Below are 26,335 nucleotides of genomic sequence, written 5' to 3'. Positions count from 1 at the left end.
GTCGCTACACTTACTCAATGAAAATAATAATAAATTATAACCGTCAAACAATAGAACAAGTGTAAAGATACACGATAATTGATGTCAAAAAATCAGGGAATAAAGCTTAGCGAGGGTACACTTTGGTTCATAAAATATTTGTTGAGATTTAGCATTCGTTCAATATGAATAAAAAAACAGCATCAAGCACCAATTGGCACCCAATTAACTCATCGGAAATTTATTATTAACCGCGACATCACTTACACAGACAGGTCTAGTTGCACTATGTCGACAACTAAAACCTTGCCCGCAGAGTAACTATCAAAGTGGTGGCAGCCTCTATCATTACCCGAAATCTCTGCCTATCATTAAAACTAAGAACATTTATTTTACAATCGTTAAAATTATGGGAAAAAATTATATCTCGTAAGGCGAGCAGCATAGAAATTGTGCCCAGTAGCATAGAAAATCTGCATTTCCGTACCGCTCTTGTTAACGCTGACCCCACTTGACGTGATTATATTTTACCACACTAGTCGTATTAAGCCTCTGTTTTTACTTTTTTCCTCTTTTTCTTTTCCCTTTTTTTTCTTATCTTTTTAAACCAAGGCGCCATCGATGCGGCCGTTCGGGAGTCATAGTAACTTGCAATAAAGATATTGAACTTTCAACTATATAGCGAATGGGTGAAGTTTAAATTATATAACAATCCAGAATTGGTTAAATCGTTTTAAATTAGAAACTATGACCAATAATTATCAAGATTTCATAGTGTTTATCATTTGTTTGTGTGCGTTGTGGCGACAGCGGTTCCGATAGTAATCGAGGCTTAAGGCACTTCCTTGTTTTTTTTCTTCCGTGGTTTGGACGTCGACGCAGACGTTCGGACGTCGGCGCAACCGTTCGGGCGTTGACGTGGCCCTTCGTAAGACGACTTCGCTGATCAGCCGTCATAGGTAGCGTACGTACGCGGTCAGAAATTCGCAGGAAACCTGTCGAGCCGAGTCGTACGGAGTAATGCGAAACGCACGTTTTTTTGTTTACAGGCTTAATGCGATACCATGTCGATATGTCTGGTGGCTCCCTTGAGCGATTGGTATGAAATAGCAACACAATTGAAAGTTTGACATATAATTAGTAGAAACCACGGAAGAAAGAAAATAATTATGTGGTCTGTGGTAGAAAAAAATACTTAAGCGGCTGCACTGAGCCAGAAATACAGAAATCAATGGCACTGGATGTATTTCGTCTTTCGTGGTAAGAAAATAAATGCTGTTTGTTTTATTGATAGAAACAAAAAAAATTGGGCGATGTCGTAAATAATTCCGGTTTCCAAATTTTGGTCTTATTAATTATATATAATTATAAATATTTTCTACATGCCCATGCTACTATTGTGCTAGCAATCATGCATTCTGGCTTTGGTACATCATACAACGGTTATCACTCACAAGATAAATATTTCAGGTTGTGTGAGCGCCCCACGCAGTGAATCATGGTTTGAACTACGGTCAAAATGTGTGGGTCATTTTAAAGGTAATTGTGGACACAGTGTGTTTTTGGTTTTTGTGTCGTGAGGACTGTGTAACATGAGTAAAGTTATGTATTAAAAACTAAAAGTTGTGTAAGGATTACAGCGAATCTTAGTTCTGAAATTACTAACTACTACATACGTGTTTTTGTAGTTTTAATTCATTCAAATATTATTGGTAAACGCACTTTTTACTATAAGGAATTTATTAAGAGTCTATACGACCTCAAATGGCTATGGTAGATTCAGCATAACAGTGAAAGTGTTCAATGTAAATCAGTCATTTTGAAAAAAAAAATTAATAAAATTGAGGACTGTAAATAGAGGACTGATTAGCATACGGTGTGAAAACCCGATTCCTAAACATTTTGACGACAGAAAAACAAACAAAAACTTACCTCGAAATTTTACAAGAAAACCGCTGTATGCAATAGATACATTACATATACCAATGATTTTTTTTATATATATAAACAGAACTAAATAGAAAACTTACTATACGATACGATATACATTTTTCAAATAGCTTTAATTTTGTTTGTAAAAAAAATCTGAAATAAAGTTAGTGTCTCTGCCGTTCGACCTAAGCAAAATGAACCGTATTAGAACGGGAAAAACTTGAATTCGAGCTGAGGTGGTATCGACTCCTAAGAGTGATTGTAGCCTATTGGAAGAACGGTTGCTTCTCTGTTGAATCGTTCGTATGGCGGTGCGTACATATTGCTAACTTTCTAAACTAGGTATATTTGTGATTGTTTAATAACCTCTCTCTTAACGCTGAAGGAAAACATCGTGTTGAAATCTACATGGCGAAGATTCGGCTGCAGCGCGGCTTATACAGGGTGGCATATTTTGAGTGGTCCAAAGTTTTTTTTTTAGATTATAACGACTAATTTAAAATAAACATCAGTTCCGCAAATATCAATAGTTTAGAAGTTATGATTTTTATCTAGTTTTTTGAAACTTTTCTACTCTGCTCATTAAAACCAATCTAGTTTGAAAACTATTCCACTAATTGTAGCTAGCATGCGATGAGCCATTTTTGTGTTTGTTTATAGATTGCACCGTTATTTTAGAACTGTAGGAGATTTTTTATTTGTTCACGAATAAAAAGTTAAGTATTAGAGAAATTCCTGAATGTGAAAAATATACAATCGGAATTCGTTATTGACTTTAAGATATAGGGATTGTTTACAAATAATATTATAGTGTTGTAACTATTGTAACATTTTCGTAAATTGACTTGTTGTGCAGTGAATCACTAATTTTGACAACGACGCACCATGGAATACTGTGCTTGAATAGTCCCTATGCTAAGGGAGTTTAGGTAGAAAATATAAAAAAATACATCAAACAAAACACAAAAGAAGTATGTCTGAAGTGTTTAACACAAGTGGCACATAAAATTCAAACAAGTGTAGATTGAAACATTCACAAAATTGTCTGCCCAAAAGTAACATGTGTACCTCGTAATAGAGTCAAGTTTCAATTGGAATAAATACAAAAGTGAATTATTAAGGCAAAAAGTGTAGTGCCAGACTCTTGCACAAAAAAGGTCTGCATGGTTTCAACAGGACAAGCGAGATTTATATAAGAAAACGAGGGGCCTAACCGTCTAACTTAAAAGTCAGCCTTACATTCAAAACACCAGTCATCTATGCTTCGATTTTTGAAACGAACATACGCGCACGCACCCGTGCACGCACTTGTACACGCTCTCGAACTTGCAATCGAACCCGGACTCACAATCGAACTCGCACTTGCAATCGAACTTCCACTTAAACTCACAGGCAGACTTACAATTTAAACGGTTACAGGGCTTGTGTGGATCTAATAATATCACGTGTAATCAAACTGAACGTCACGTTAAAAACGTGCATGGCACACAGTGTCCTTGGTGTTTGAACCCACCTGTCTTCACGTGGTGATGACGATCTTCATGCGCGGTGAAACAGAAAACTCTATGTCATGTCTACGCTAACAGTGCTAATTTTAGTACTATTGAATTTAGTTTGCTAGCACTAAAATAATTTGACAGAACCAAATCTTAATAAATATCATGCGTAAAAAAGTGCGAACATGTGCATTTGAATATTGCTTTTTTATTGACCAGAACAATCAAACTAACAAATGTTTAATGTTAGGCGTATAGTTCGCAAAACGTATGAGTTAAGGCTTTTCGAAATTCATATCGCCTAGTACACTCTTACGCTCCTGGGTTTACAGACACAAATAAAATTTAAAATTTGATTTTAAAGCCATAATAATTTTTCTTGGTGCTTTTTAACTTAAATTTGATTTTTGCCCAGTTTATTTGAGCATTTAGAAGGTATAGTTAAAATTTACCACTTAATACGTACTATTCGAGTCATATTAAGGCTAAAAGTTTGATTTCCGGTGCTAGGCTCAGCGTAGTACCGATACTCCCGGTACATCTCGAAAAGCTAACCAGTAAACTGTAACGATTTTTCCGAGATATTCATACTTATTCAATAATTTACCTCATAATAATAAAACTTCATTCTCTAATAAAAAATATCTATTTGAGAGATAATTACTATTAAGTAAGTAGGTAGTTACTTGCTATCTATAACCGGCAGTACCTGCAATCTACACGGTACCGGGACTGATTGCACCTCGCCAGTACCGGGATTTCCCGGTATTTCCGAAACCGAAAATTCTCGGGAGCAAGCCCTAGTTCAGATCATTTTAACACTAACTATACAAAATCACAGATATGTTAAATGATAATTTAAATTCTGTCAAGTTTAGTTTAGCGCTAGAATTTATAATGCACATTTTATTTCTATTTTTGTTAGCAAGTGATAATTATTTTCAAAAGTCAAAATTAGTTTAATCAGAAATATTTCTATAAATTATTTTAAAAGTGTAAAACATTATTAAACAATTTATGGTCAATATTTCTGATTGCACCGTATAAAAATGAATGTAATTTTTAAGTGCAATTCTGTTCAAAAAACTAGTGCGTTATTATTTTGCTTTTCTATGAATGTTAAAAATTCCACCGAACTAGTCAACGCGTATTCGACTTTGACCAGTAAAAATTTGCTTTATGCATTTTAAATCAAACATTTTGTAAAACGGATCGGACGGAACGTCGGTCGATACCGATGCGAATACCGTCTTTTACATCCATATTACCATATAGATACAAAGCCGATACCGTATCGACAAGTTTGGTAAAACCATTACTGCAACCTTTGTTAATTAAAGAAAATTTAGGCTGGTTGACAACTTATTTCTTGACATTTCCAAATACTGAAACGTTATTTGTAGTGTTCTTTTTGATTTCTGCATTACAAGAAAATAATTAAGTTACTTTTTACAACCCTAACTAGCCACATAATTGTTGCTACATTAAAATTTTGTAAAATCTTTGCTCATCTATGGCACATTGTAATGTGTGAACAAATTACAGAGAACATTATTTGTGGGAAATTTCAAATCGATTAATATTTTACTTTTAACTTTCATTTGTCAAATGTGTTATTGTTATTAAATATTGAGGGTACTGTACGTGTACCCGGGCCGGCTTACATTTTCGAAAACCGGATGAAGTCAAGTCCTGTGACTGCCTGTGACAACCCTGTACACTGGCTGATCAGGGGTCAAAACCTGAACTTATAAGGTTCCTGTGCGCGCACTGGTTATAGTGCCCTTCTCATATACCCTAAGGGTAGGGAGGGTCACTATAATCAAAACTAAAGTAGAAAGATATGGGCTGTTATTAATATAAGTGACAATTTTCTTTTGACATATTATTGTGGAAGTTGTACATTTCTAACAAGTTTATCGTACATTCTCATCTGTAGAGCGATCTGTTCGTTTTTAGTCAAAGCCTGTTTTGTTATGGTTAAAAGGACAATACATTTTTCAAATAAAATTAAAAAAATTGTACAAGAAATTTAAAGTTGTCAACCATAAAACTAACCTAAAACATTCATTTTTAATTCAATAAAACCTCACTATTAGTCAACTAAATCTACGTCAATAGGTTCATCAAAATAGAGACTCACCGCCTGGTCCATGGGTGACCAATATCGAAGGTGGAGGCAGTTGGATTTTTGGCTCAGACTTGCGATTCACAAAGTATTGTGAGAGGAGTTTGCTGCGGAGTTGATTTCCCTGGACAAATTATGATTTGTTTAATACAAATAGTGGAAGAAGGAACCGGTAAATTTTTCAGAAAGTATTAAAACTGAACCGTAATGGATATATTTTTGTTTAGTAGCAGTAACGCTCCTTGTAAAAGAGTTCATCCAGGGAAGTACTGCCGCCAAGCAGTAATGTGAGCACTACGTTCCGATTTTGAAGGGTAAGGGTGCTGATGAAATTACTGGCACACAGGACTTGTCAACTTATGTCTCAGGGTGACGGGCGCAGTGGTAGTGCCCCTCAGATCAGTAATTTAAGCCTCTGAGTGGCACTACAACTGTTATGGACAGGTGTGTCGCTTACCACTAGGCACCCGACTTGTTCGTCCTGTCACTTGTATCATAAAAAAATATCCAGTCAACAAAAAAATATTTTATTCAAATAAAGTTTTTCAAGTCCTCAAAAACTATGTTTAAATGTAATCGACTAAGGACGCGTGAAGTCATAGGTAGACAAATAAACTGATCAATACAAAATATAATAATACAGGTATGGTAATTCGTAACGCAGCAGCGCGGTTTTAATCATAAAAACAAATGTACAAGATAGGAATTGTTACCTTTTCTCCGTATTCCGGGTCGGAAGCCATCATCTCTCGCAAAGTCCTAAGCACTTTTACGCAAAGCTTCTCTTCTTTTTCTTCTAAAAGTTTCTCAGTGTGGCGGATAAGTCTGAAAGAAGTCATATTGCGTTATATTGGAAGTTTTATCACTGCAACATATCTTAGTATGTGAAACAGAGTTGACACTTGGAATGTCGTTGTTGTGTTTTTCTATCAAATTCCTTTTGGACAAATGATATCTATTTTACAGTAATATTAAATTTCAGGACATCATCCATTGGAACCTCCAGAGCATTCTGTTTTAATGAACTTGTCAAAAAGCCCATACGTACTATCAGCAAAATTGACGCCTTAAAACAGAAACGGTTCCTTTTGAGTGCAGGCCACCAAGGTCTGTAGTCGCCATCCGCAGTTTCTTTATCAACCATGTCTTTTAAAGGTTAGATCACATTTTCATTATAAATAACAGGTTTTCAAAAAAAAAAGGTCAACCAGCTCAACTTGCAAGCTAAACAGTTTTGAGACAGGTAAGGCTCCAAATTTGCTGATTGTAGTACTTCATTGACAGTCATAACCACAGAACAATAAATACAGTAGAAGAGATTAGTTAGCGTCCGAGCCATGCCAAAAATAGGTCTCTAAAGATCTATTTGTTGTGTTATTCTTTCGTGGAAATCCTCTAAAATCCTAGAAAAATACCTTATTTTGTTGTTTTCGAGTGCAAGAATGAGAGCCGCATCAAAAATGTTACCCGTGGTAGTATTTCATATAATCGGAAAGTCTTACTTTAATAAATTTTCAATTTTCTGTTTATCGAAATATTTTTTTTTATTACAAGAAACTAAAGTAAAGCTTATACCCCTGCTGGTCGCTTCTTTTTTGGAGAACTAAATTAATAACTCCAATTCGTCGTCGTTCAGCAATTAACAGCACATTGATTGAAATTTCAATATAATATCAAAACATCGTAACTTGTAATAATAGGTATTGACGGTATTGAACTGTAAGGATATGTCAACAAGGCCAAGTTTAAATTATATTAACAATCCAGAATTTGTTGTTTCTTTTTAAATTTCAAACTACGACCATACAATATCAAGATTTTGCAATATTTCAAATTAAGAATGTGTGAGTTTTGGCGACATCGGTTCAGGTAGTAATCGAGGCTTAAGGAACTTCCATTGTTTTCTTCTTCCGTGGTCATAACGTAACATTATCCACGAATACATGTCTGTCAAGTGTACAACCTGGATATAAATATGCCGCTAGTTTCTGTGTGCGCTCGCTCTCCAGGACTGGCGAAAAGTAAATGTGGCTTATACAGAATGTCCACCAGCAGAGACAGCTCCGCCTGTAGTAAGGGACGGAGTTGCTCCTCAAGAAGGGATACGATTTCTTGCAGACCCTCCATTACTGAGCGGTCGTTTTGGAGATTTGACTGAAAAAAAAATGCACTGCTGTCAATAACTCCCGTCAAAAGTCGAGCAAAGTAATTAAAAATATTATCAACTTTGATAAAGATGTCACGCGAGTCTGGTACCGCCGAAGCATGTCCTGTAGGTTTTTTCTCGGTCCAATGTGGCCTTGAGAGCCCTGGTGATGGTGGTACAGATTTATAATAAAATTTCTTGATGTATTAGGTTTACGGTAGCTTCGACATTTGAACTTTTCCACAAATGTGTGTGATGTATGTGCACAAACACGTTACATTGTTATAAAACAAACATAAGACAATTTTGACATTCAATAAAATATAAATTTACTAGAGGAAAACACGTCCTCTGACTTCGAAAATTTAGTATGGAGTGATACATGATGAGAGATAGCAAGTCCACTCTGTTGGATAATTTTGATGGGAGTGACGACGGAACGAAGCAAAGTAAGAATGAGGAAGAAAAATAATTAAAGAACGATTCAAAATATCAAAAATGGAACCAGAGATAAGGGTAATAAAAAGGTGGGATGACGATGAAAGAGGTTGCATCGTTACAAAGAGGCCTACAAAGCTTACCTGTGACGCCATCTTTTCAAGCTTACTCGTCTTAGATGCAAGCAGCCATTTGCTAGTCTGTCTGGAGCGCGCGGCGGCCAAATCAAACACATTCTGGATTTTCTCTTCGAGTTCTAGTGGTATTGCTATGCTGCGGGTTTTTGCTGTGAAAAAATAATATACCAACTATACGCGGCTCAGTAAAAAGATGTATTCAAACTACAGGGATGCTTTTCTCTATAAGTTTCAACTTTTTTACTTTTAGTTGAGAGATCGATCGGTCGAATCAATATGGCGGCACGTACCGATGACTGTAATGTGTAAGTCACGTATACTTTGTGAAAGTTTAGGTGCAATACCTCTCGCTAACGGTGACGAAAAACATAGTAACGGAACCTACAGGCCGAAGAAGATTTACAACCCTTATAAAACGTGTGAAGTCTCTCCCGCATTTGGCCAGCATGACTCCGTAAAGGACCAATTGACATATTCACTTTTCGTTATCTAGTCGTTCAGTTGGCGGGAAAATAATAACGTCATTTGATTGCAAATAATTCGTTTATGCATTTTTCACAGTAATTAGCTCGAAACTACAGAAGATAGATCAGGTAAAAACGGATTTTAAATGTCACGCGGCAAATTCACAGGGAGCGGACGCGCTCGGTTGTTCGCTTTTTAAGTAATTCGCACAAAAAGCACATCTTGCACATCACGCAATACCCTTCAATTTAACCTTATTTTAATATGGCTAGCCTGCCAACGATCACCATGTCATAGCACCATGTGAGAGGACCGACTAAATTGAACAGATTTAAACGACACCAGCGCCATGTCCTCTGCGACCTCACTGAGTTTGAGTTGACAAACTCACTTGACCTTTATAAACAACAAGATCATGATCGAGACTGGTTAATGCGATTTCTAGACAGTTTAAAATTAGCTAAGATTTATCCTTTTGTAAAGCACACGTAAACAATAAACCGTTATACGAATACATTACGTTTGAAGTGATAACAGGCTCCGATATATATCGACCCCTTCGACATAAAGTATCGTATGTCGAAATTGCCAAGTTTACAGAGAAGCGTTTTAAAGATCTGAATTCATTGATGAACATAACACGTGACTTTAGCATTTCTCAGTTTTATTCGGCAAAGCTCGTTACTCACATAGAGTATTATACAATCCTAGATATCGGTTAGATGATCTATGGTGATCACTCTTTCAGTGAATTCAGAACTTTAAAACGCTCCTCTGTAAACTTGGCAATTTCGACATAAGATACTTTACGAGGGGTCGATATTTCAGCCCGATAAAATGTGAGGTGAAAATCATTAACATTGAAATCGCGTTTGTGCTTTATTCGATGTTATTTAATACTTACCAACTTCACTCAAAGTCCGTATGCACTTCTCAACGTTCAATTTCTGTGCGGGCGTCAACCAGGGCCGATATATACGGAAAGTCGTCTGTAGAAGCTTCACGAATATCGACTGGCGAGTCTGTAACACATACGGTTTAGTTTTAGATGTATTGTTTAATTTGCAGTTTACATTAAGTTAGTCCATATAGGTACTTACAGGACATGATTGATCCAATGGCGCATTAACAAAAATCATATCATCAGAAAGAAATAAATAGTTAAATTAACCATGATTGTCTTCGTTTACAATTTCAGTGGTCATGTTCCGGCTATGTCCGACAGAAAACACAGGAAGAGACTGATAAACAGCACTGTACTGAGGTTTCATTCTTTTCACCAACACATTAGTAATCGATACTCTTTTAATTATCACAATGTCTATAGACATTCCAGTCCAGGAAAAAAAAAGCCGGCGGAGGAGAAATATGTGACAATTAAACTAATGGATGATGTATAGTTTATATTACCTGCACTGTGGTACTCTGGTCACTGAAGGGAGAGTTGAAGAATGTGCATATGGTATGCAGGAGGACGTCGGTCACGTAGTTTACCCACACGCTTTGCGACGCGCTGGGTGATTTCGGTGACGATGGACCGCGTGATGTTGATGCTGAAGAGAGAGTAAATTAGAATTCTGATAAAAATTTCCAACAAATGATATTATTTTGTGAATGAAAAAAGCCCCATACTGTTGGTTCTAATTTACGCATTTATAATTGAACGAGACAACAACATTGCGCCATCGCTACCCTACAGAAAATGGGGTATAGGGGCGCGATCTTACTCTAATATCTCCTAAATGATTCCGCATACAAACAACTTTCGTCATTTCAAATAGAACTTACATATTACGAGTGTTTCTTGGTCTTGTGTGTTTAGATTACCAAAGCCGAATAGCTAAAGTAAAATTATAAATAAACTCACCCTCTGAGGTAGTATAAGGCGCGCACTGCAACATGTGTTGCATGTCTTGTAGGAAAGACCGCTCGAACAGGTCCCACATATAGTTACTCGAGTATATTTCCTTCATTTCGACTTCTGTGTCGATGTAGCACTGGTTCAGGAAGCCTACGTAGGCTTCCTTAACCTGTAAAAGTTAAAGCAAGGTATCAGAAACTTCAAAGTCGTATTGTCAAGTTGTTTTATCTTTCTATAAGAAAAGAAAAACGCTAATAGACAATAAGTACATCACCAATAAATAGCACCGAGATTGAAATAACGTGCGTTACCCCGTCACATCATGTTTGCTCGCACAATTTACATAGGCGTTTTTCTTCAACACTCATACGATACATGGAAGAGATATATAAAGTAAATAACTTTTATTTTAATCGGAACTGCATGAACATCTCACTAACAATCCTATCAAAAATTATTCGCGAAACGCGATCTCCAAACATACAGATGTAATGAAAATTAGCTGTGATGCAATGTATTGTCACGAAATTTGATTGTTATCCGTTTTGTTATTACAAAAACTGACCTCAGGTATGCAGTCGGGGTGAGTGATTATAGTGACGATGTCATCCAGCGGCAGCAAACTGTGACATTTGATCTCCGTGTACACGTTCTTGCCCATCGTACAACATGTAAGCAATTTTACTAACTGGATGTGGTACCTAGAAAAGCACAGACTCTCTTAGTTATAGAAGGTAAAATTCCATAGAAGGCAATGAAGGCGGTAGCGAAATCGGAAAACATTTTAAAGAATTTAGGAGCAGTAATCCATCGTATCACTAAGTAACCCCAACAGTCAAAACTGGTACTCTTCACACACTGCTTTCTTTTTCTACTAAGACATCAGTATTCTCTATAATCTTACTTAATATCTACAAATCAAAATCAATCGTATTATTTATCACTTTGTGTCGTTTATGTCAGAACTTTAAGATTGACTTGGTACCCAAGCAACACTGGTCTACGTAGCAGTAGAGGTCCTTGTGAAAGAGTTCGTCCAGGGAAGTACTGTCACCTTACTTATTTCTCCAGCTAGCAGTAATGTGAGCATTATTGCGTTCCGGTTTTGAAGGGTTAAGGGTACTGGTGAAATTACAGGCACATGGGACTTGTCAACTTATGTCTCAGGGTGACGGGCGCAGTGGCAGTGCGCCTCAGATCTTTGCGATTCGAAATTCTGACTGGCACTGCAACTGTTATGGATAGGCGTGACGCTTGCTGGAGCACTACTTGTTCGTCCCGACACTTGGTGTTATAATAGAAAAGATGCAATGAGTGAGGGGAATATTTATGTAATACCTACACCCGTCCCGTCGTTTGATATCATGAACTCTTCAGACGGTATGAAGCCCCCCAACATGTATATTTTATGAGATGACATTGATAAATCGAGATTAGAACTGACCGTAAAGGTTCCGGCATCTCGCCGGTTTCTTTGTACTGCCTCATCATCTGCAGGAAAGATTGGAAGGACACCTTGTCGTTGTAGAACGCTAACACGTCCTCGCCCGCGTTCACCATCTACAAAATTTAATACATTATGAAGTAATCTGATTTCGAATGAATGCAAACTAATGAATCTCTATTTATCGTCATCAGTGTCGATAAAAGAATAAAGATTAAAGGTTTCGTGGTTATGTAAAGTATTTTTGGAAAAATATTGGGAGGTATTCTCAGACCTCCTTCCCCATTTGACTATACCAACGCTGGAAGTAGGCATAGATAATATATGGGGTGTCCCACTAGTATGCGCCACGGAAGGAGGGAAATTACTTTAGATATAGTAGATAGGGACACGGGGGGGTAATTACATGGTAAAATATTGTAGATAGGATATTTTGTTTCATGGAGACATTATTTTATTATTAATTATATTGTGTTTACACTCGAGTAATTTCTGCAGAGTTATTTTATGTCAGTTTGTAATAGTGTATTTCTGTTGGTTAATCTAATATATAAATAAATACTAAGCGGGAAACTCAAACTGGCAAAATCCCAAAAGGGTACCGCCAGTAAGAAAAAAGAAGAAAAATTAGATTTTGACCCAAAGATACTAGAATATAGTAGAAGCCGTCTCCTTGTCATTGGCACGATTATAAACCGAAGAAATTGCAAATTCGAATATTTTAACATATATATCTTCACTCAAATACATCCTGCACAAACATACCCCACACAAGCACACCCTCCACCCACGCAGGCGCAGATTTCTGAGAACTGTCATTATTGTAACATGTGGTTAACTATAATTAGTTCCACTCTACTGGTATATTTTCTTGATTGTAAATCACGTGATAATAGCGGGCTTTACACAGACACTCTATCGCACGTGACACAGCAATCGTATGCGATTGCGCGTGCAGGTTTTCCCGCGCGTAATCCTGTATTGCTCCTGCGTCCTGATTTTGATTCGATCGGTTAGTCTCAAAAGCAGATGGGTTTCTGAGCGAGAAGATAAACCTGATTCCCACTACATCTTTCTAATTTGTGAGTTAAATCAACTAGTGTTCCAATTAGAAATGTCAAAGTTTCCGATCGGCCAATTGTGAATCGCAATTATTCGCCTCGACTCGGAAAAAACGCAGTTTCCGACCGGGAGAGGCAGTTAGAATCAAGCTGCTGATCACGCGCGATAGACTAACAGTGTAAAGGCGGCTAATGAATAAGAATAAGAAAACTTTATTGTGTACAGTTGTCTACAATGTACCGTTGTTAACCCGAATATAATAAAAATGAATGAATGGAGAGCCGAACTCACCTCCTGCATGACAAGGTCCTGGCTGCGTCTAATATACTGCTTGTCAGCGTGTACGATAGTTTGCAGGAAGTGCAGATATGCGGTGTGCCGCCCGCGAGTCTCGATGCAGTGGACGAAGTGTGCCACCACCTTCTCATTGCCCTCGTGAGCGCACAGCGTGGGGTTGTCTTTGAATATAGCACACACGGTTTGCGCTTCACGAATCTGGGACAATTAACGACGTAGATGTTATTATACAGCTGTAGCACTCTCATCATTCCGACACCTCCTGTTCGCTCTACATCTAATTCTCGCGGAGGAACTACAGCGGACACCATTCTACGAGGCTTTGCCGTACAATAATATTATTTTTGTGAAAGTGACAAAAAAAGGTTAAAAATTGATAACGTACGTGGCATCAAATGTGTCATTTGGCTGGTGCGCAATGTAAGTAAAGTATATATGATATAAAAACAAATGCAAGGTTTTATTTCTTACATTATCTTTTCCTTTGTTTCAATCAGAAGAGTGATAAAGTTGACATTTATCAAATTTATATATTTTTTGTACGAAATAAGTTGTCATGAAATGTGTGTGTGAAAGAAGACAACTTTTGGGAAAATAATTACCGAATTTAAGTTTAAATTTGCAAAAAAAACGAGTTTCATTTAATGACGGCATTGTTTCCTATATAGTAATAAATAGAAGTCAAACTATAATCTATTAGCGATCCCAGACGCTATAATGAAGAATAATTAAATATGATATTGTTCGCTTGTGAAAGGGAGACAACATGATCACTAACTCCGGCGTTCAGGAAAAGATCGAGGTGTTTGTGCAACAAGGCCTGGTTCTGCTGATTGCCGTCGCAAAAGTGCTGTAAGAACTCGTGCGCGAGCGCCAGCAGCTCGTCCATTGCATCGTCGTCCTCGTCGTGCGGCACCTACATGGAAACACAAAGCACGTTAACGAGTAATGTACTGTCTAAATGAAATTACAAACAATATTATGCAAAGCGATATTATGATACAGATTCAGGCTAATCGGGTGACAAAAATCTATGACTGTGATCTGTTTAGCTCTATCATCATGCTTCTACCTAAGATATTTTTAATTAATAATAACGCACACACTCATAGTCCCGCGCTAGGGAAACCCTGTATCGCAGGTGCCACAGACACACACATAGACAACCAATAGTTACACCCAAACTCATGAGAGAAATGGTGGCCATACAAATAAATATTTCTCCCGGCACGGGAATCGAACCCGGGAACTCTGGCTGTCCAGCATGGTAGCCGTTAATTATTTACAAAGAGCATCCCTTCGAGTTTCTTATAATTAATATTTTTTATTTTTTATTTTATGTATTATTAATATTAATAAATATGTCATTTTGCAATTTCGTCCATTAAAGCAAAACTCAAGTTAAACTGGTCGATTTGAAGTGAAACAATTGACGACAACCGTCAATTGTTTCGAATTCGGGCTGGCCAATCGGAGCGCAGTCGTCACCGTAATGATATTGCAGAATAGTTACACATTTTAAACATTTTAGGCACTAACATTATAGCAAATATTAATTGGGACCCTTCCAGGAATCCGAACAATTAAGGGTGTTCCTTAAGAACGCGTAATGAGAGAGATTCAGATGATAAGGGGTCCGTAGTTTCTAACTATAAGTCTCGTGTGCCTGTAGTTTCACTCACTCCTACCCTTCAAAACCGGAACACATTAATGCTCACGTTATTGCGTGACGGCAAAAATTGTAATAGCGGCAGTACTTACCTGGACTTGTCCAGGGAACTCTACTGCCACTCAATGTTAGTCACAATTTTAGCCTTGTAAAGAGTTCGTGCAAGGAAGTAGTCATGTGAGCATTACTGCGTTCAGGTTTTGAATGGTAAGGTTATAAGGATACTGGTGAAATTACTGACAAATGAGACAAATTCAAATAATCATTTATTCCGAGGTAAAATAAATTTACACTTGAAAATGTCACTTTTAAGCTACTGCTCGTTCATTGTGCTGACTTCCCTGAGAAGAACGAGCACGCAACTGTTTTCAAATAAATAAACATAAATGCTATGGAATACACTTTGAATCAAATTGGTATAGAATCTAGAGCCATGTTGTCTTTCAATACGTTCTAAATCTAAAACATAGTCCTCAATTTTGTAATATGACTATTCAATTAAAATATTTTTAATGCAGGTTTTGACCTTAGGAAATGATAATCTTAATATATGCTCTGGAATCTTATTGTAAAAACGTCTACAGGTCCTCCTTAAACGAGTCGTTTACCTCAGTTAAACCATGAGTTTGGACTTAGTTCTAAGTTTAATATTACGGATATCTTCTTTATTAATGAAATTATGTATATCTTTACAGTCACATAAAATATTTGAGTAAATGTACTATGGTGCCACAGTCATGATACCAGTCTCCTTAAACTTTTCTCCGAGAGAAACGTGAGAACCTAAACAGTACACAGAACGAATCGCTCGTTTTTGCAATACAAATATGGTTTGTATATCTTTTGCTTTACCCCACATGAGAATCCCGTAGGACATTATACTATTGAAGTAATTGAAGTAAACTAGGACATGTTAAGTTTATGTCTCAGGGTGACATGCGCAATGTCAGTGTTCTTGAGATCTTTGTGATTTAAAGCTCTGAGTGGCACTCACTTGTTCGTCCCGTTCCTCGATATCATATCATGAAAAAATCACGGTGATAATCACCTGCAGTAAGTCCAGGACAATATTATGTACTCCGATGTTTCGTAACAGTCGCTGCTCGTGGCGCCGTCGTCGACTCGTAGGTGGCTCACCCGACCCACTATTGCCTTGTGTGCAGTACTTTATCATTCTTTGTAGAATCTATAAAGTAAATTGTATAATTTATTTTGTCTACTCCTATCATCGAGTATATAACCAGAAATAGAGACGAAATAAGGGCCATATATTACTGGTAACTCATCAGTGATACATCATTTATAAATATCAACTCTCGTTTGCACTGAAATTAGAAAGCTGAAATAGTACACCGCCCACAACTGACCTGTACGTCTCCGTATATTCCAAAAATATTCCGTATTTATTGTAAGAAAGATAATATCTCTAACAATGGCGTGCTGTTCCGTTCGGTGGTGTGGGGAAAAACAGCAAAACATCTAATCACAAAACAAACGGAATCAAATATGTAATTTTGCAATATCATCCATTATTGCAAAACTCAAGTTAAACTGGTCGATTTGAAGTGAAACAATTGACGATACCCGTCAATTGTTTCGAATTCGGGCTGGCCAATCGGAGCGCAGTTGTCACAGCAATGATGTGTAAAACAAATTAAATGACATTTTGTCTCTATTTCTGGTTATGTACTCGATGAATCCTATTCTTTAATTTGTCAATTATAACGACCCCTCCTACGTAAAGTATCGTATGTCGAAATTGCCAAGTTTACAGGGAAGCGTTTTAAAGTTCTCCGTTTTATTCGGCAAAGCTCGTTACTCAAATAGAGTGATCATCTAATACATCCTCTAACTGATATCTAGGATTTTATAATACTCTACGTGAGTAGCGAGCTTTGTCGAATAAAACTGAGAAATGCTAAAGTCACGTGTTGTGCTTATTTCAGTGAATTCAGAATATTTAAAAGGCTCCTCTGTAAACTTGGCAATTTCGACATACGATACTTTACGTCGGAGGGGTCGATAATTTAATAAACCATATCACTAAGGCATGCACGTAATTTCAGTTAAGAATCAAAATTCTATTGTCTATGGTACTCGCTACTGACCCACAAATTTCTAATAAATCGTGATATAAAAAAAGAACGTCGTATTTTTGCTAATGAATGTGTATTAAAGGCGGTAAATAAGAATTACGAATAAGACTCTCTTAGAAGCCCGAAGTCAAAGACTGAGGACTGAGACTGAGGGCTTTCGGAGTCGAGGTTCGTAATTCCCGTACCGCCCGTGACATACACAACATTTTTCAACACATTCAACGTAAATAGTATAATTGCATACAGGCTAACTTGACTCTAATGCCCCAAATAAAACCGTTGGGCATTTTTCTTTTCATTACAGCCACAGTCGGGTACTGAGAAGAAAAAAGGCCCGAGGATTTTATTTGGGGCATTATAATTAAGTTGGCCTCCAAGCAATCATACAATTTAATGTCAGGACTGACTTTTATTTCCAATGTGTAACAGTCGCGAAAACTAAGAATTCAATCCATCTTATTTTTGCTCCTACATCACCTTATACACACTTAAAGTAAAAATACACAATAAACTGGGAAACAGGTTTTTACGCTTGTCTACAGTTCTGAAATAAATTTTTCACGTAATTAAGATTAAGATAACTACTGTTATTTTATTTTAGCAGCGCCTGACACAAAAGTAAAGTAAAGCAACGACCTGACCTTATGTGTTAAGGGAGAGCTTAATATTTTATAAGGCGTTTTGCATTCTCTCAATATTTCTAACAATTTAAATAGAAATTTATAAAGTCCATAACGTAATTACCTCTTTAATCTTCTTATATTCGTTATGGTCATGTTTGGCAGATTTGGAAGTGTCCAATACGTTGTCCATGGAGATGTTTCGCTCTAACATTGCGCCACCCGGACCAACTACGCTAGCTGTATTGAATAACAAAGATTGTATTAAAAAAATAATGTTACTTATCAATACACCCAGAAAACACGCCACAATATTGAAAGTCGAAACCGCCGCAGCTCGAATTACATTTTTTCCGTATTAATACGGTTCATTTTGTTTGGGTCGAGGGGCAAGGGCATTGGCTTTATTTCAGAAATTATTAATAAACAATATGAAATTTTTTCCGCCCTTTTATTTTCAAATACATTTGGTCAATAGGAAATACATAAATTTAAATGTTCTTTCACGGGAAGAGAGTACACGTTTTTCATCGATCCTGAAAAAACCCAGTTTTTTATTAATACACTATTGTATTAACAGTGCAATTTGTTTTTGCAGCTCATTCAGAGTGCAAGCGCGGGCAAGTAGGTATTGGCGTCTTCTCTTTCACAGTGCCGAAGCGGATATGAGCGGGTACATCGACACGTCGAAATCGCAAACAAACGCTAGACACACGAATAAGCACTGTGAAAGGTATGGGCGGACTGAGCCAATAGATCCAACCGCGCGACACACGATTTATTATTAGTAAAATAAGTTAGTTAATTAAAGAAATCTACAGTTAGAGAAATGGTCCACCTGATGGAAAGTGGTAAACGTCACCTATAGACATTTGCGATATTAAGGAAGTTTTCTTAAAATTGCAAATGCATTGACCGTTTTGTTACTCTTCAAATTAGAACATAGCAGTGTTGCCTTCGCCATTTCGACCGGTCCTCAATCGTCACTCCATCTGGCCAAAGGGGTTACACTACGTTTGCCGAGCCGTGGTATCCAATCAAGAACTCTCCTCCCCCATCGGCTATTGATTTTTCGACAGATATGGTCAGCCCACTGCCACTTCAGCTTGCTTATTCTACCAGCTATGTCGACGACCTCGGCCCTCTGTCGGATAACCTCGTTCCGTACCTTGTCCTTCAGAGAAACTCCGAGCATAGCTCATTCCATGACTCGCTGAACGACTTTTAACTAGTGGACTAACCGTATCGTGAGTGTCCACGTCTCGGCTCCGTATGTCATAACAGGTAGAACGCTGATCGAAACCCATTGTTTTTAAACTTTACGGTATGGGTATAATAATGATAGTAATGAGGAATAACCTCGGTGTAGTACTGACAAAAAGGATCGGAAATTAATCACAAAAACAATCTACTCACCGGTGTGTTCGTCTATAAGCGCTCGTCCTTTATTAAATACCCACAACTCTGACTTCTCAACGCTTTGTCGCAGGAGATCAAGATCTGCCTTGATCTGTTTGTAGGACTCTACATCTGCGTCTGACACTAGGAGTTGTACCTGTAATTTCAACAGGATGTGAACGATATGACTATGTAGAAAGAGCAGCCTTACTTGAAAAGAGAGAGCCCCTTACTGGAAAGAGAACTTCTTGCGATGTTTTGCATTGGTGGACTTTACATATCTGTAACATTTGCTTTTGAAATGTCTCGTCTCGTGGGCTCGGGGAACTTTTCCCGTACTAGACATTGTGTAATGTGAATACATTACAAACGTCTACGTCCGACCAACAGCCCTTTCCAAAATCTCTAATTTTGCCACACATACTACAATCAAGGTCAATAACATATAACTCGCTCATTATATTATAGTACTAAAATAACAGAATATTCCATATAATTTGGCACAAAACATGTACATAAGAGTACTATGACATATTATTCAATAAAAAATTAAGGTGAATTCATAAAAAACAAAATAGATTTTATTATTATAATATCTAATAAGGTTGGCTAAAAGGCTATGTTCCAGGCTGATAAACTATTTAAATGTCACTTCATGACGCGGGCTTTCAGATTTTTTAAAATATTTTTTTGATTCCATTTCTGTTCTGCGTTTCCTTTGATTCGTATCTCTGGTACTAGTAGTAGTATTATTATTTGTGTTTTTGATATATTCATCACGTCAATTGTTTCGAATTCGGGCCAATCGGAGCGCAGTTGTCATCGTGATTATTCGTCACATAATTTCAAACAAATAAAATGACATTTCGTCTCTATTTCTGGGTATATACTCGATGTTGTAGAATAGTATTCAACAATTTCAATTCAATTTCAAAGATTTCAATTCACGGATAAGAAAGGCTATAATATACAATTTTAGATTTTTTTTTAGATAAGTTATACAAATCCAACGTTACATAACTTGGGTCAAAACTGAACACGCCTTATAAAATGTTTTTCATACATATATATGGCTGACCTGTTTGAAAGCAGCCAACACCTCCTGTCTCTGGCTGAAGTGTCGAAAAAGTAATGCGAGCGCGCCCGAAACGAGCGCGGCCGAAGCGCCTTGCGAGCACAGCTGCAGCAGTACCCGCAGCACCATGCGCCCGCCGCATTCGTCCAGGTCGAGTCCGTCCCTATTTCCAGATAACTATATTAGAAGTATAGTAAGTACTACGACACGTAGAAGGGTACACACGGTCACAGCTTTAGTTATACAAATCCAACATAAACTGACATACCGGCCCCTTTAACTTGAATGGTCCCTCGAAAAGTTATTTACACAATTCAGAATTTCATGGTCGATGTTGTGAAGTAAACATTTGTAAATTACGTTCAATATTGGTTGTAGAATAAGTTGGTTACATTTGAGGTGTGTCGTACCTACTATTTTTTTAACACGCATCCATAGCCCCGCACTAGAGAAGCCCTGTATCGCAGGTACCATAGATACATTACACAACCAAAGTCAAAATACACCCAAATTCACGAGAGAAATAAAAATAGGTCATACAAATATTTCTCCCGGCCCGGGAATCGAACCCGGAACCTCTGAGTGGCAGTCCAGCATGTTAACCCTTCGGCCACAGAGGCAGTTTAGAACGTAGCTTATAAATGATCAGCAGTTTGGCAAATTGGGAAACAAATCTTATGTACAATTAGGTACAAAAGTCAACACAATGGTATCATATGGTATAAGTCAAAACAACACGTGCCTACATTACACACTCGTAGACCGAAATGACATGTTTTCCAAAATTTATTACGAAAATTATCGCACGAAGACAAGTTGTACTACTGGTTGTTGGATGTGCTGTGATTTCAGTAGGTAGCAATACTATCATTCAAAGTGCAAACTAAGGGTTGTATCACAGATGTAACCTACAGTCACAAAAGTCAATGACTTGAAGGTTAAAACATATCGATCATTACGAATACAAATTGATGTTTACGGCTAACAACAACTGGAATTAATTTTAACAAGACATATTAATCTCGAATACTTGGTCTAGGTTGTTTCTGTCATTTCGATCTATAGGGCTTACTAAAGTCATAACACATTACTACAGGGCATTATTACGTGGGATTCCCAATCAGATGGACTGCTTTTGTGGGCATCAGCGTAGAGGAAAACGCAGCGGCATTATTAAAAGGGTGCATTCATTCATGCGCAGCGAAGACGACACACGCTCATGCGTATCGAAGTGGAACCGTTCGGCGGTAACTGCACTTTAGAATCAGCGCGTATTCTGGCGCATTTTTTAAACCATCAAAATAGGCGACAGCGGCAAACGCTAATCGTAAGCATTACAGCTCCAATAACCTAACATCCGACACTCGAATCTTTCCCTTGATCATTGATTTGGATTCATAGACAACATTTGACTTTGTGCCCTCTAGTAGAAGTACAGGTATCCAAAGGTAACAGAAAGGTCAGACCATATTTTAAACTCGTGATAACAAACTTTTTTTAAATAAAAACAAAAATTTGGTTTATCGTAAAAATTAGTAATTCATTTTAACATTCGATTGGAATAATTACATGCGAAAATGTGGGTAACACAATGTCATATGGTGGTGAGAATTCAGCTTATTTTAATAAATCAGTCGGTCTTGTAGCAGTCCTATAGTAGTAGTAGAGCTCTTTGTGAAAGAGATCGTCCAGAAAAGTACTGCCACCTTAACTATTTCTGCCGCAAAACAATACTGAGTTCCGGTTTTGAAAGATGCTGGTGCTGGTAAAATTACAGACACATGAGACTTGTCAACTTATGCAGTGTCCCTCAGCTTTTTGCGGTTTAAAGCTCTGAGTGACACTGCAACTGCTGTGGACAGGCGTGTCGCTTAACACCAGGCGTATGACTTGTTCGTCAAGTCACTTGGTATCATAAAAAAACTCGCTAACTCCGGGTTTTATTTGACATTGCGAATCCAAACATAGTTTGTTATAAGAGTTATGTTATCCCCGAATGAAATACGCTCTGATCTATTTACAGCCTGTAAAGTAAACTCTAGGTCTATATCTACAAAAACAAATTCTAAGCCACAAAACGGTTAATTGTCACACAGTTTTATTTTCAGAGCATAGCGGTTAGTAAAGGGTTAGTTGCAATTTAAACAGGCAGGGTTCCGTAGACTGCCATGCCAGCAAACCATGCTAAATGTATATCCTTACTAACAAATCTACATTTTTGGGAAGGCAGCTCTCAGGCACTGTTTGAATCGCTCTGAAATAAGATATTTTATTAGTTCTAAGACTAGGTAATTGTGATTTTGTTTCTAGATATGGAAAAAGGAACTGAGTTTTAGTGATGCATATTTATTACATATAGTAACACACTGTTCGTTTTCGTATCCTTTGATGACTTCGAAGTCTAGAGGTTATCACTGTGAGCGCTAGATGAGAAGGCTCCTGGTTCAATTCCCGTTAAGGCCAATGAGAAAACGAACTTTTCTAAATTGGTTCTTGTCTGAACGTTCCGGGTAAGGCCTTGGAGTGATTTTCGTTAACATGGTACACCACTACAAGACTTCCGTTTAAATTTCGATTAGATTACTCCTGCACGCGACTGCACTTACTAGCAGTTGAAGCATACGGACTTGTAAGTACCTTATGCTTCACCCAAGTAGAGAACTAAGGTGGAGCACACGTGTTTGGACACTTGTTGATGTAGAATAATTTATATACAAAAACGTCGTGGCACTACTTGTTGGCTCAGACAAGACTTGAAACCACCCAACATAAAATGTTATTAAACTAACAAAAAAAATCCATTCTTCTCGGGTGAATTACTGGCTAAGTGCGTTTTACATGGAGGATAAAGAAATATTCTCAAACATTGACAATAAATACACTAATATGCAAGTAAATACACTCCTGTGACATTGTTAGTTTTTACAAATAACCCTGTATAACAATAAACTAATAGAATAGACGAGAAGATACACAATGCTCCACAAATAACGGGTATGACCTGAGATGGACAAGCGCCCGGGATTTAACCCAGCGCTTTGTTAATGCCTGGTTTAAAATGGATTAAAACCCGGTGCTTTGGATAAAAACCCGGGCAGGTTGATTGGGTTTTAAACCACAGCCCATCTCTGGGTACGCCTAAATTTAATCATTTTACAGCTCCGAGTTCGTAGGCTGGAATGAAAACGAGGTATACATCACCAAACTTCAATGCAACCCTTCTTAGGCTAAATACCAATGTGTTATATGTTATCTACAAATATACCCATAGCCCATGCGTTAGTAATTACTATTTAAACTTGCTTCATACGTTATGATCGTTCATCTATATGTAAAAATGTGTCACAAAAAAGCCTGTGCGCGCGGGGAGAGGTTAAAGTTAGTAAATATTTCTCCCCGCTCTCGACGGTCAAATACCAAGGTTATCTATATTTACAACATAGATTTAGTAACAGTAGAGCTCCTTGAGAAAGAGTTCGTCCAGGGAAGTACTTTCACCTTACCTATTTCTGCCGCCAAGCAGTAATGTCAGCATTACTGTGTTCCGGTTTTGAAGAGTAAAGGTGCTGGTGAAATGACAGGTACATGGGACTTATAAACTTATGTCTCAGGGTGACGAGCGCAGTGACAGTGCTCCTCAGATCTTTGCAATTTAAAGCTCTGAGTGGCACTGTTATGGATAGGCGTGTAGCTTACCATCAGGCTCACGACTTGTTCGTCCTGTCACTTAATATTATAAAAAAAATATAATCAGGCTTCTCTCCCACTGGAGTTGGCAGAGACCATGAACCTCAAATCACTACGCTCCTGATAAACCTCTTTCGCCTTCCCTCGCATCTGTCCCATCACATATACCCATTTTATTCTTGGTACTTTTGATTATTTTCGAGGTCATCCCCAATCTAATCGAGGTACGTAAGTACGCTGGCGCTAATCCGTGTGGCGCCCAGGTGCTATCAATAGAGCGCCCTCTAGTGGGCACGCGATCAAAATGGAATGCTTACGGTTATATTTTCCTCAGCGATCGGAAATTCGGATGCAAATGGTACCATTATAAACGATGGTGGGAGGTAATAGACCGTCGCGAGAGGCGGCCGTGTGCGCCGCACACCCTGCACCATAAGTAAAACCGGTGCAGTGTGCATAGAGTCTACCTTTCCCCACGATTTCATAAATAATATCTACATCTACAAATTTGTGCTGTTCATCAACTAGTACTCGTGCTTTCTACATGACCAAACTATCAAAGCATTCCCTCTTACGAGTATATCCTGGCAACTATATTATCTTTCAAACACTCTTACACATTAACAAACATGTTAAAAATAACTCTATTCACGCTTTCAGAATAGAAGCCTTAAGGGCTTTTCCCAACAACCATTCTTCCTACAAAATTAATCGACTAGAAGATACCTTGCCTATCGTATTGAGCATGGACGCTTTTAGCATTTTGCGTTATGCTACGGAGTCACTCGAGTCCATTATCAGGTAAATTCTTCTTTTATTTGTTGAATAAAATTGAACTATTTTTTCCGGAACTAAAAGCGTATATTTGTTTTTGTGTGTTTGCTCAAAGAAATCAGGATTTATAATAGTCCGGAAAAAATTATTTATTTTGATTTACAATGTATGACAATCGCGATAACCTAACAATTCTATGTTCTTGAATAAAACGTTACTTTTTTGTACACATTATCGTAATAATTACTAATTAAGCTCATAAATACAAAATGTACAACAATACTACAAAGGTTTCGGTAATTGACTAAGTGTAAACAAACCGTAATGAGGTATTTTATGAGGCATTACCTGGTTACTTATTGTAAAATTATAATGAACTTTTTGAAAATGGTTCTAAATATATGATAATATTTTCAGCTAATAGACAATATTTCGGATTGCCTATTTAAAATACTACTAAATACTTAAATCTACACGGCATAGATTAAATATTTAAAAAAGATGTTTAAAATCATATATCAGGATAAACAACCTAAAAATCCAGAAGTTCGAAACCTTTGAAAAGATAGACAGTTAATAACATGGCACCAAATTAAAAAGTATGGGAGTAAGTGCATTTTTTTTTATTTTAGAAAGGGTACAATTTTCTTAACTAAACGTAGTCCTACAAAGCTGTATATACAGTTTGACTGCAGGATCGAAACGAGTCTATATCGAGCAAAATTTTACAAACTGCCGCAATCTATTCAACAAAAATTTGTGACATAATTATCTTTCAACATTTTCTTAAATTTACATTTTCTAGTTCCATGTCTAATTACCTCTGGTAAACTGTTTAATATGTATGGAATGCATAATTGTACATATGGAATAATTTGACCAGTTAACTCGACGCCATTGCAACTACGCTTGCTTTGCTTTGTGATAGCTGAAGTTTGTTTATTTTTACTTAATTAGTAACCTTTATACTATACATCCATCAAATCTTTAAGATGTCATAAAAAGACATTGATTACGGTAAATAAATAGAAACTACGGAATAGCTAAAGACGGCCCGGCTAATGTGACAATTTGAATGTTCCCAATGGTTAACACATAAAGACAGAGTACAGACAACTCACCGACAGCTAAAAATGCCTTCAGCCTGTAGTCCAATGGCCTCGACGTCAGCACGCGCGAGACTGTCAGCGTTGCGGTCGCCAGCCTGTTCGAACTCCTTCTTGAAGATAGACAGCAGACAGCTAATGCGGTAATCTAACCGCACGTCCAGGATGAACTACAAAATAAATTAATGGTGTGGTGTATTTAGAATAAAGGTGCGCTACCGCCCATTCGTTTCCGCCATTACGATGCTGGTTATATCGGGATGAACGGACGTATCGCACGTGCCGTTAACGCTAAACAAAGTGGTGTAGACATCACAAATAGTAACAGAATGGAATACCTGTAGGATCTCGATGATCTTCAGCTTGGTGTCCATAACGAGAGGGTGTTCGCGGGCCAACACCAGGGCCGATGCGCTGCGTTGCATCTGCATGCCGGTTGCGCCGCCGCCGCTGCTCGTACCACTCACCTGCATGTTCATTATATATTACGAATTATTGAACCTAACTTTCAGTTACATGACAGTG

General features: G+C 37.6%; 1 protein-coding gene across 1 annotated transcript in view; it reads right to left on the bottom strand.

Annotated features, from left to right (window-relative positions):
• Nucleotides 1-26,335, bottom strand: part of LOC113228292 (inositol 1,4,5-trisphosphate receptor) — a 105,851-nt gene that overhangs the window by 35,000 nt on the left and 44,516 nt on the right. The window contains exons 22-40 of the mRNA XM_026461558.1: nt 26,149-26,277; nt 25,826-25,980; nt 22,450-22,497; nt 20,247-20,406; nt 19,187-19,325; nt 17,895-18,010; nt 16,103-16,240; nt 14,164-14,301; nt 13,380-13,583; nt 12,027-12,142; nt 11,148-11,283; nt 10,589-10,751; nt 10,132-10,274; nt 9,626-9,743; nt 8,263-8,405; nt 7,499-7,689; nt 6,249-6,360; nt 5,551-5,659; nt 3,425-3,448 (exon numbers count right to left, since the gene is read on the bottom strand). Coding sequence (XP_026317343.1) covers nt 3,425-3,448; nt 5,551-5,659; nt 6,249-6,360; nt 7,499-7,689; nt 8,263-8,405; nt 9,626-9,743; nt 10,132-10,274; nt 10,589-10,751; nt 11,148-11,283; nt 12,027-12,142; nt 13,380-13,583; nt 14,164-14,301; nt 16,103-16,240; nt 17,895-18,010; nt 19,187-19,325; nt 20,247-20,406; nt 22,450-22,497; nt 25,826-25,980; nt 26,149-26,277 — 2,482 coding nt within the window. The remainder of the gene's footprint in view (nt 1-3,424; nt 3,449-5,550; nt 5,660-6,248; nt 6,361-7,498; nt 7,690-8,262; nt 8,406-9,625; nt 9,744-10,131; nt 10,275-10,588; nt 10,752-11,147; nt 11,284-12,026; nt 12,143-13,379; nt 13,584-14,163; nt 14,302-16,102; nt 16,241-17,894; nt 18,011-19,186; nt 19,326-20,246; nt 20,407-22,449; nt 22,498-25,825; nt 25,981-26,148; nt 26,278-26,335) is intronic.

The sequence above is a fragment of the Hyposmocoma kahamanoa genome, unplaced genomic scaffold (assembly GCF_003589595.1).
Source record: "Hyposmocoma kahamanoa isolate Upper Pololo Valley unplaced genomic scaffold, ASM358959v1 224, whole genome shotgun sequence".
Lineage (NCBI taxonomy): Eukaryota > Metazoa > Arthropoda > Insecta > Lepidoptera > Cosmopterigidae > Hyposmocoma > Hyposmocoma kahamanoa.
Note: the sequence above shows the minus strand (reverse complement) of the source record. Positions and strands in the feature narration are given on the sequence as shown.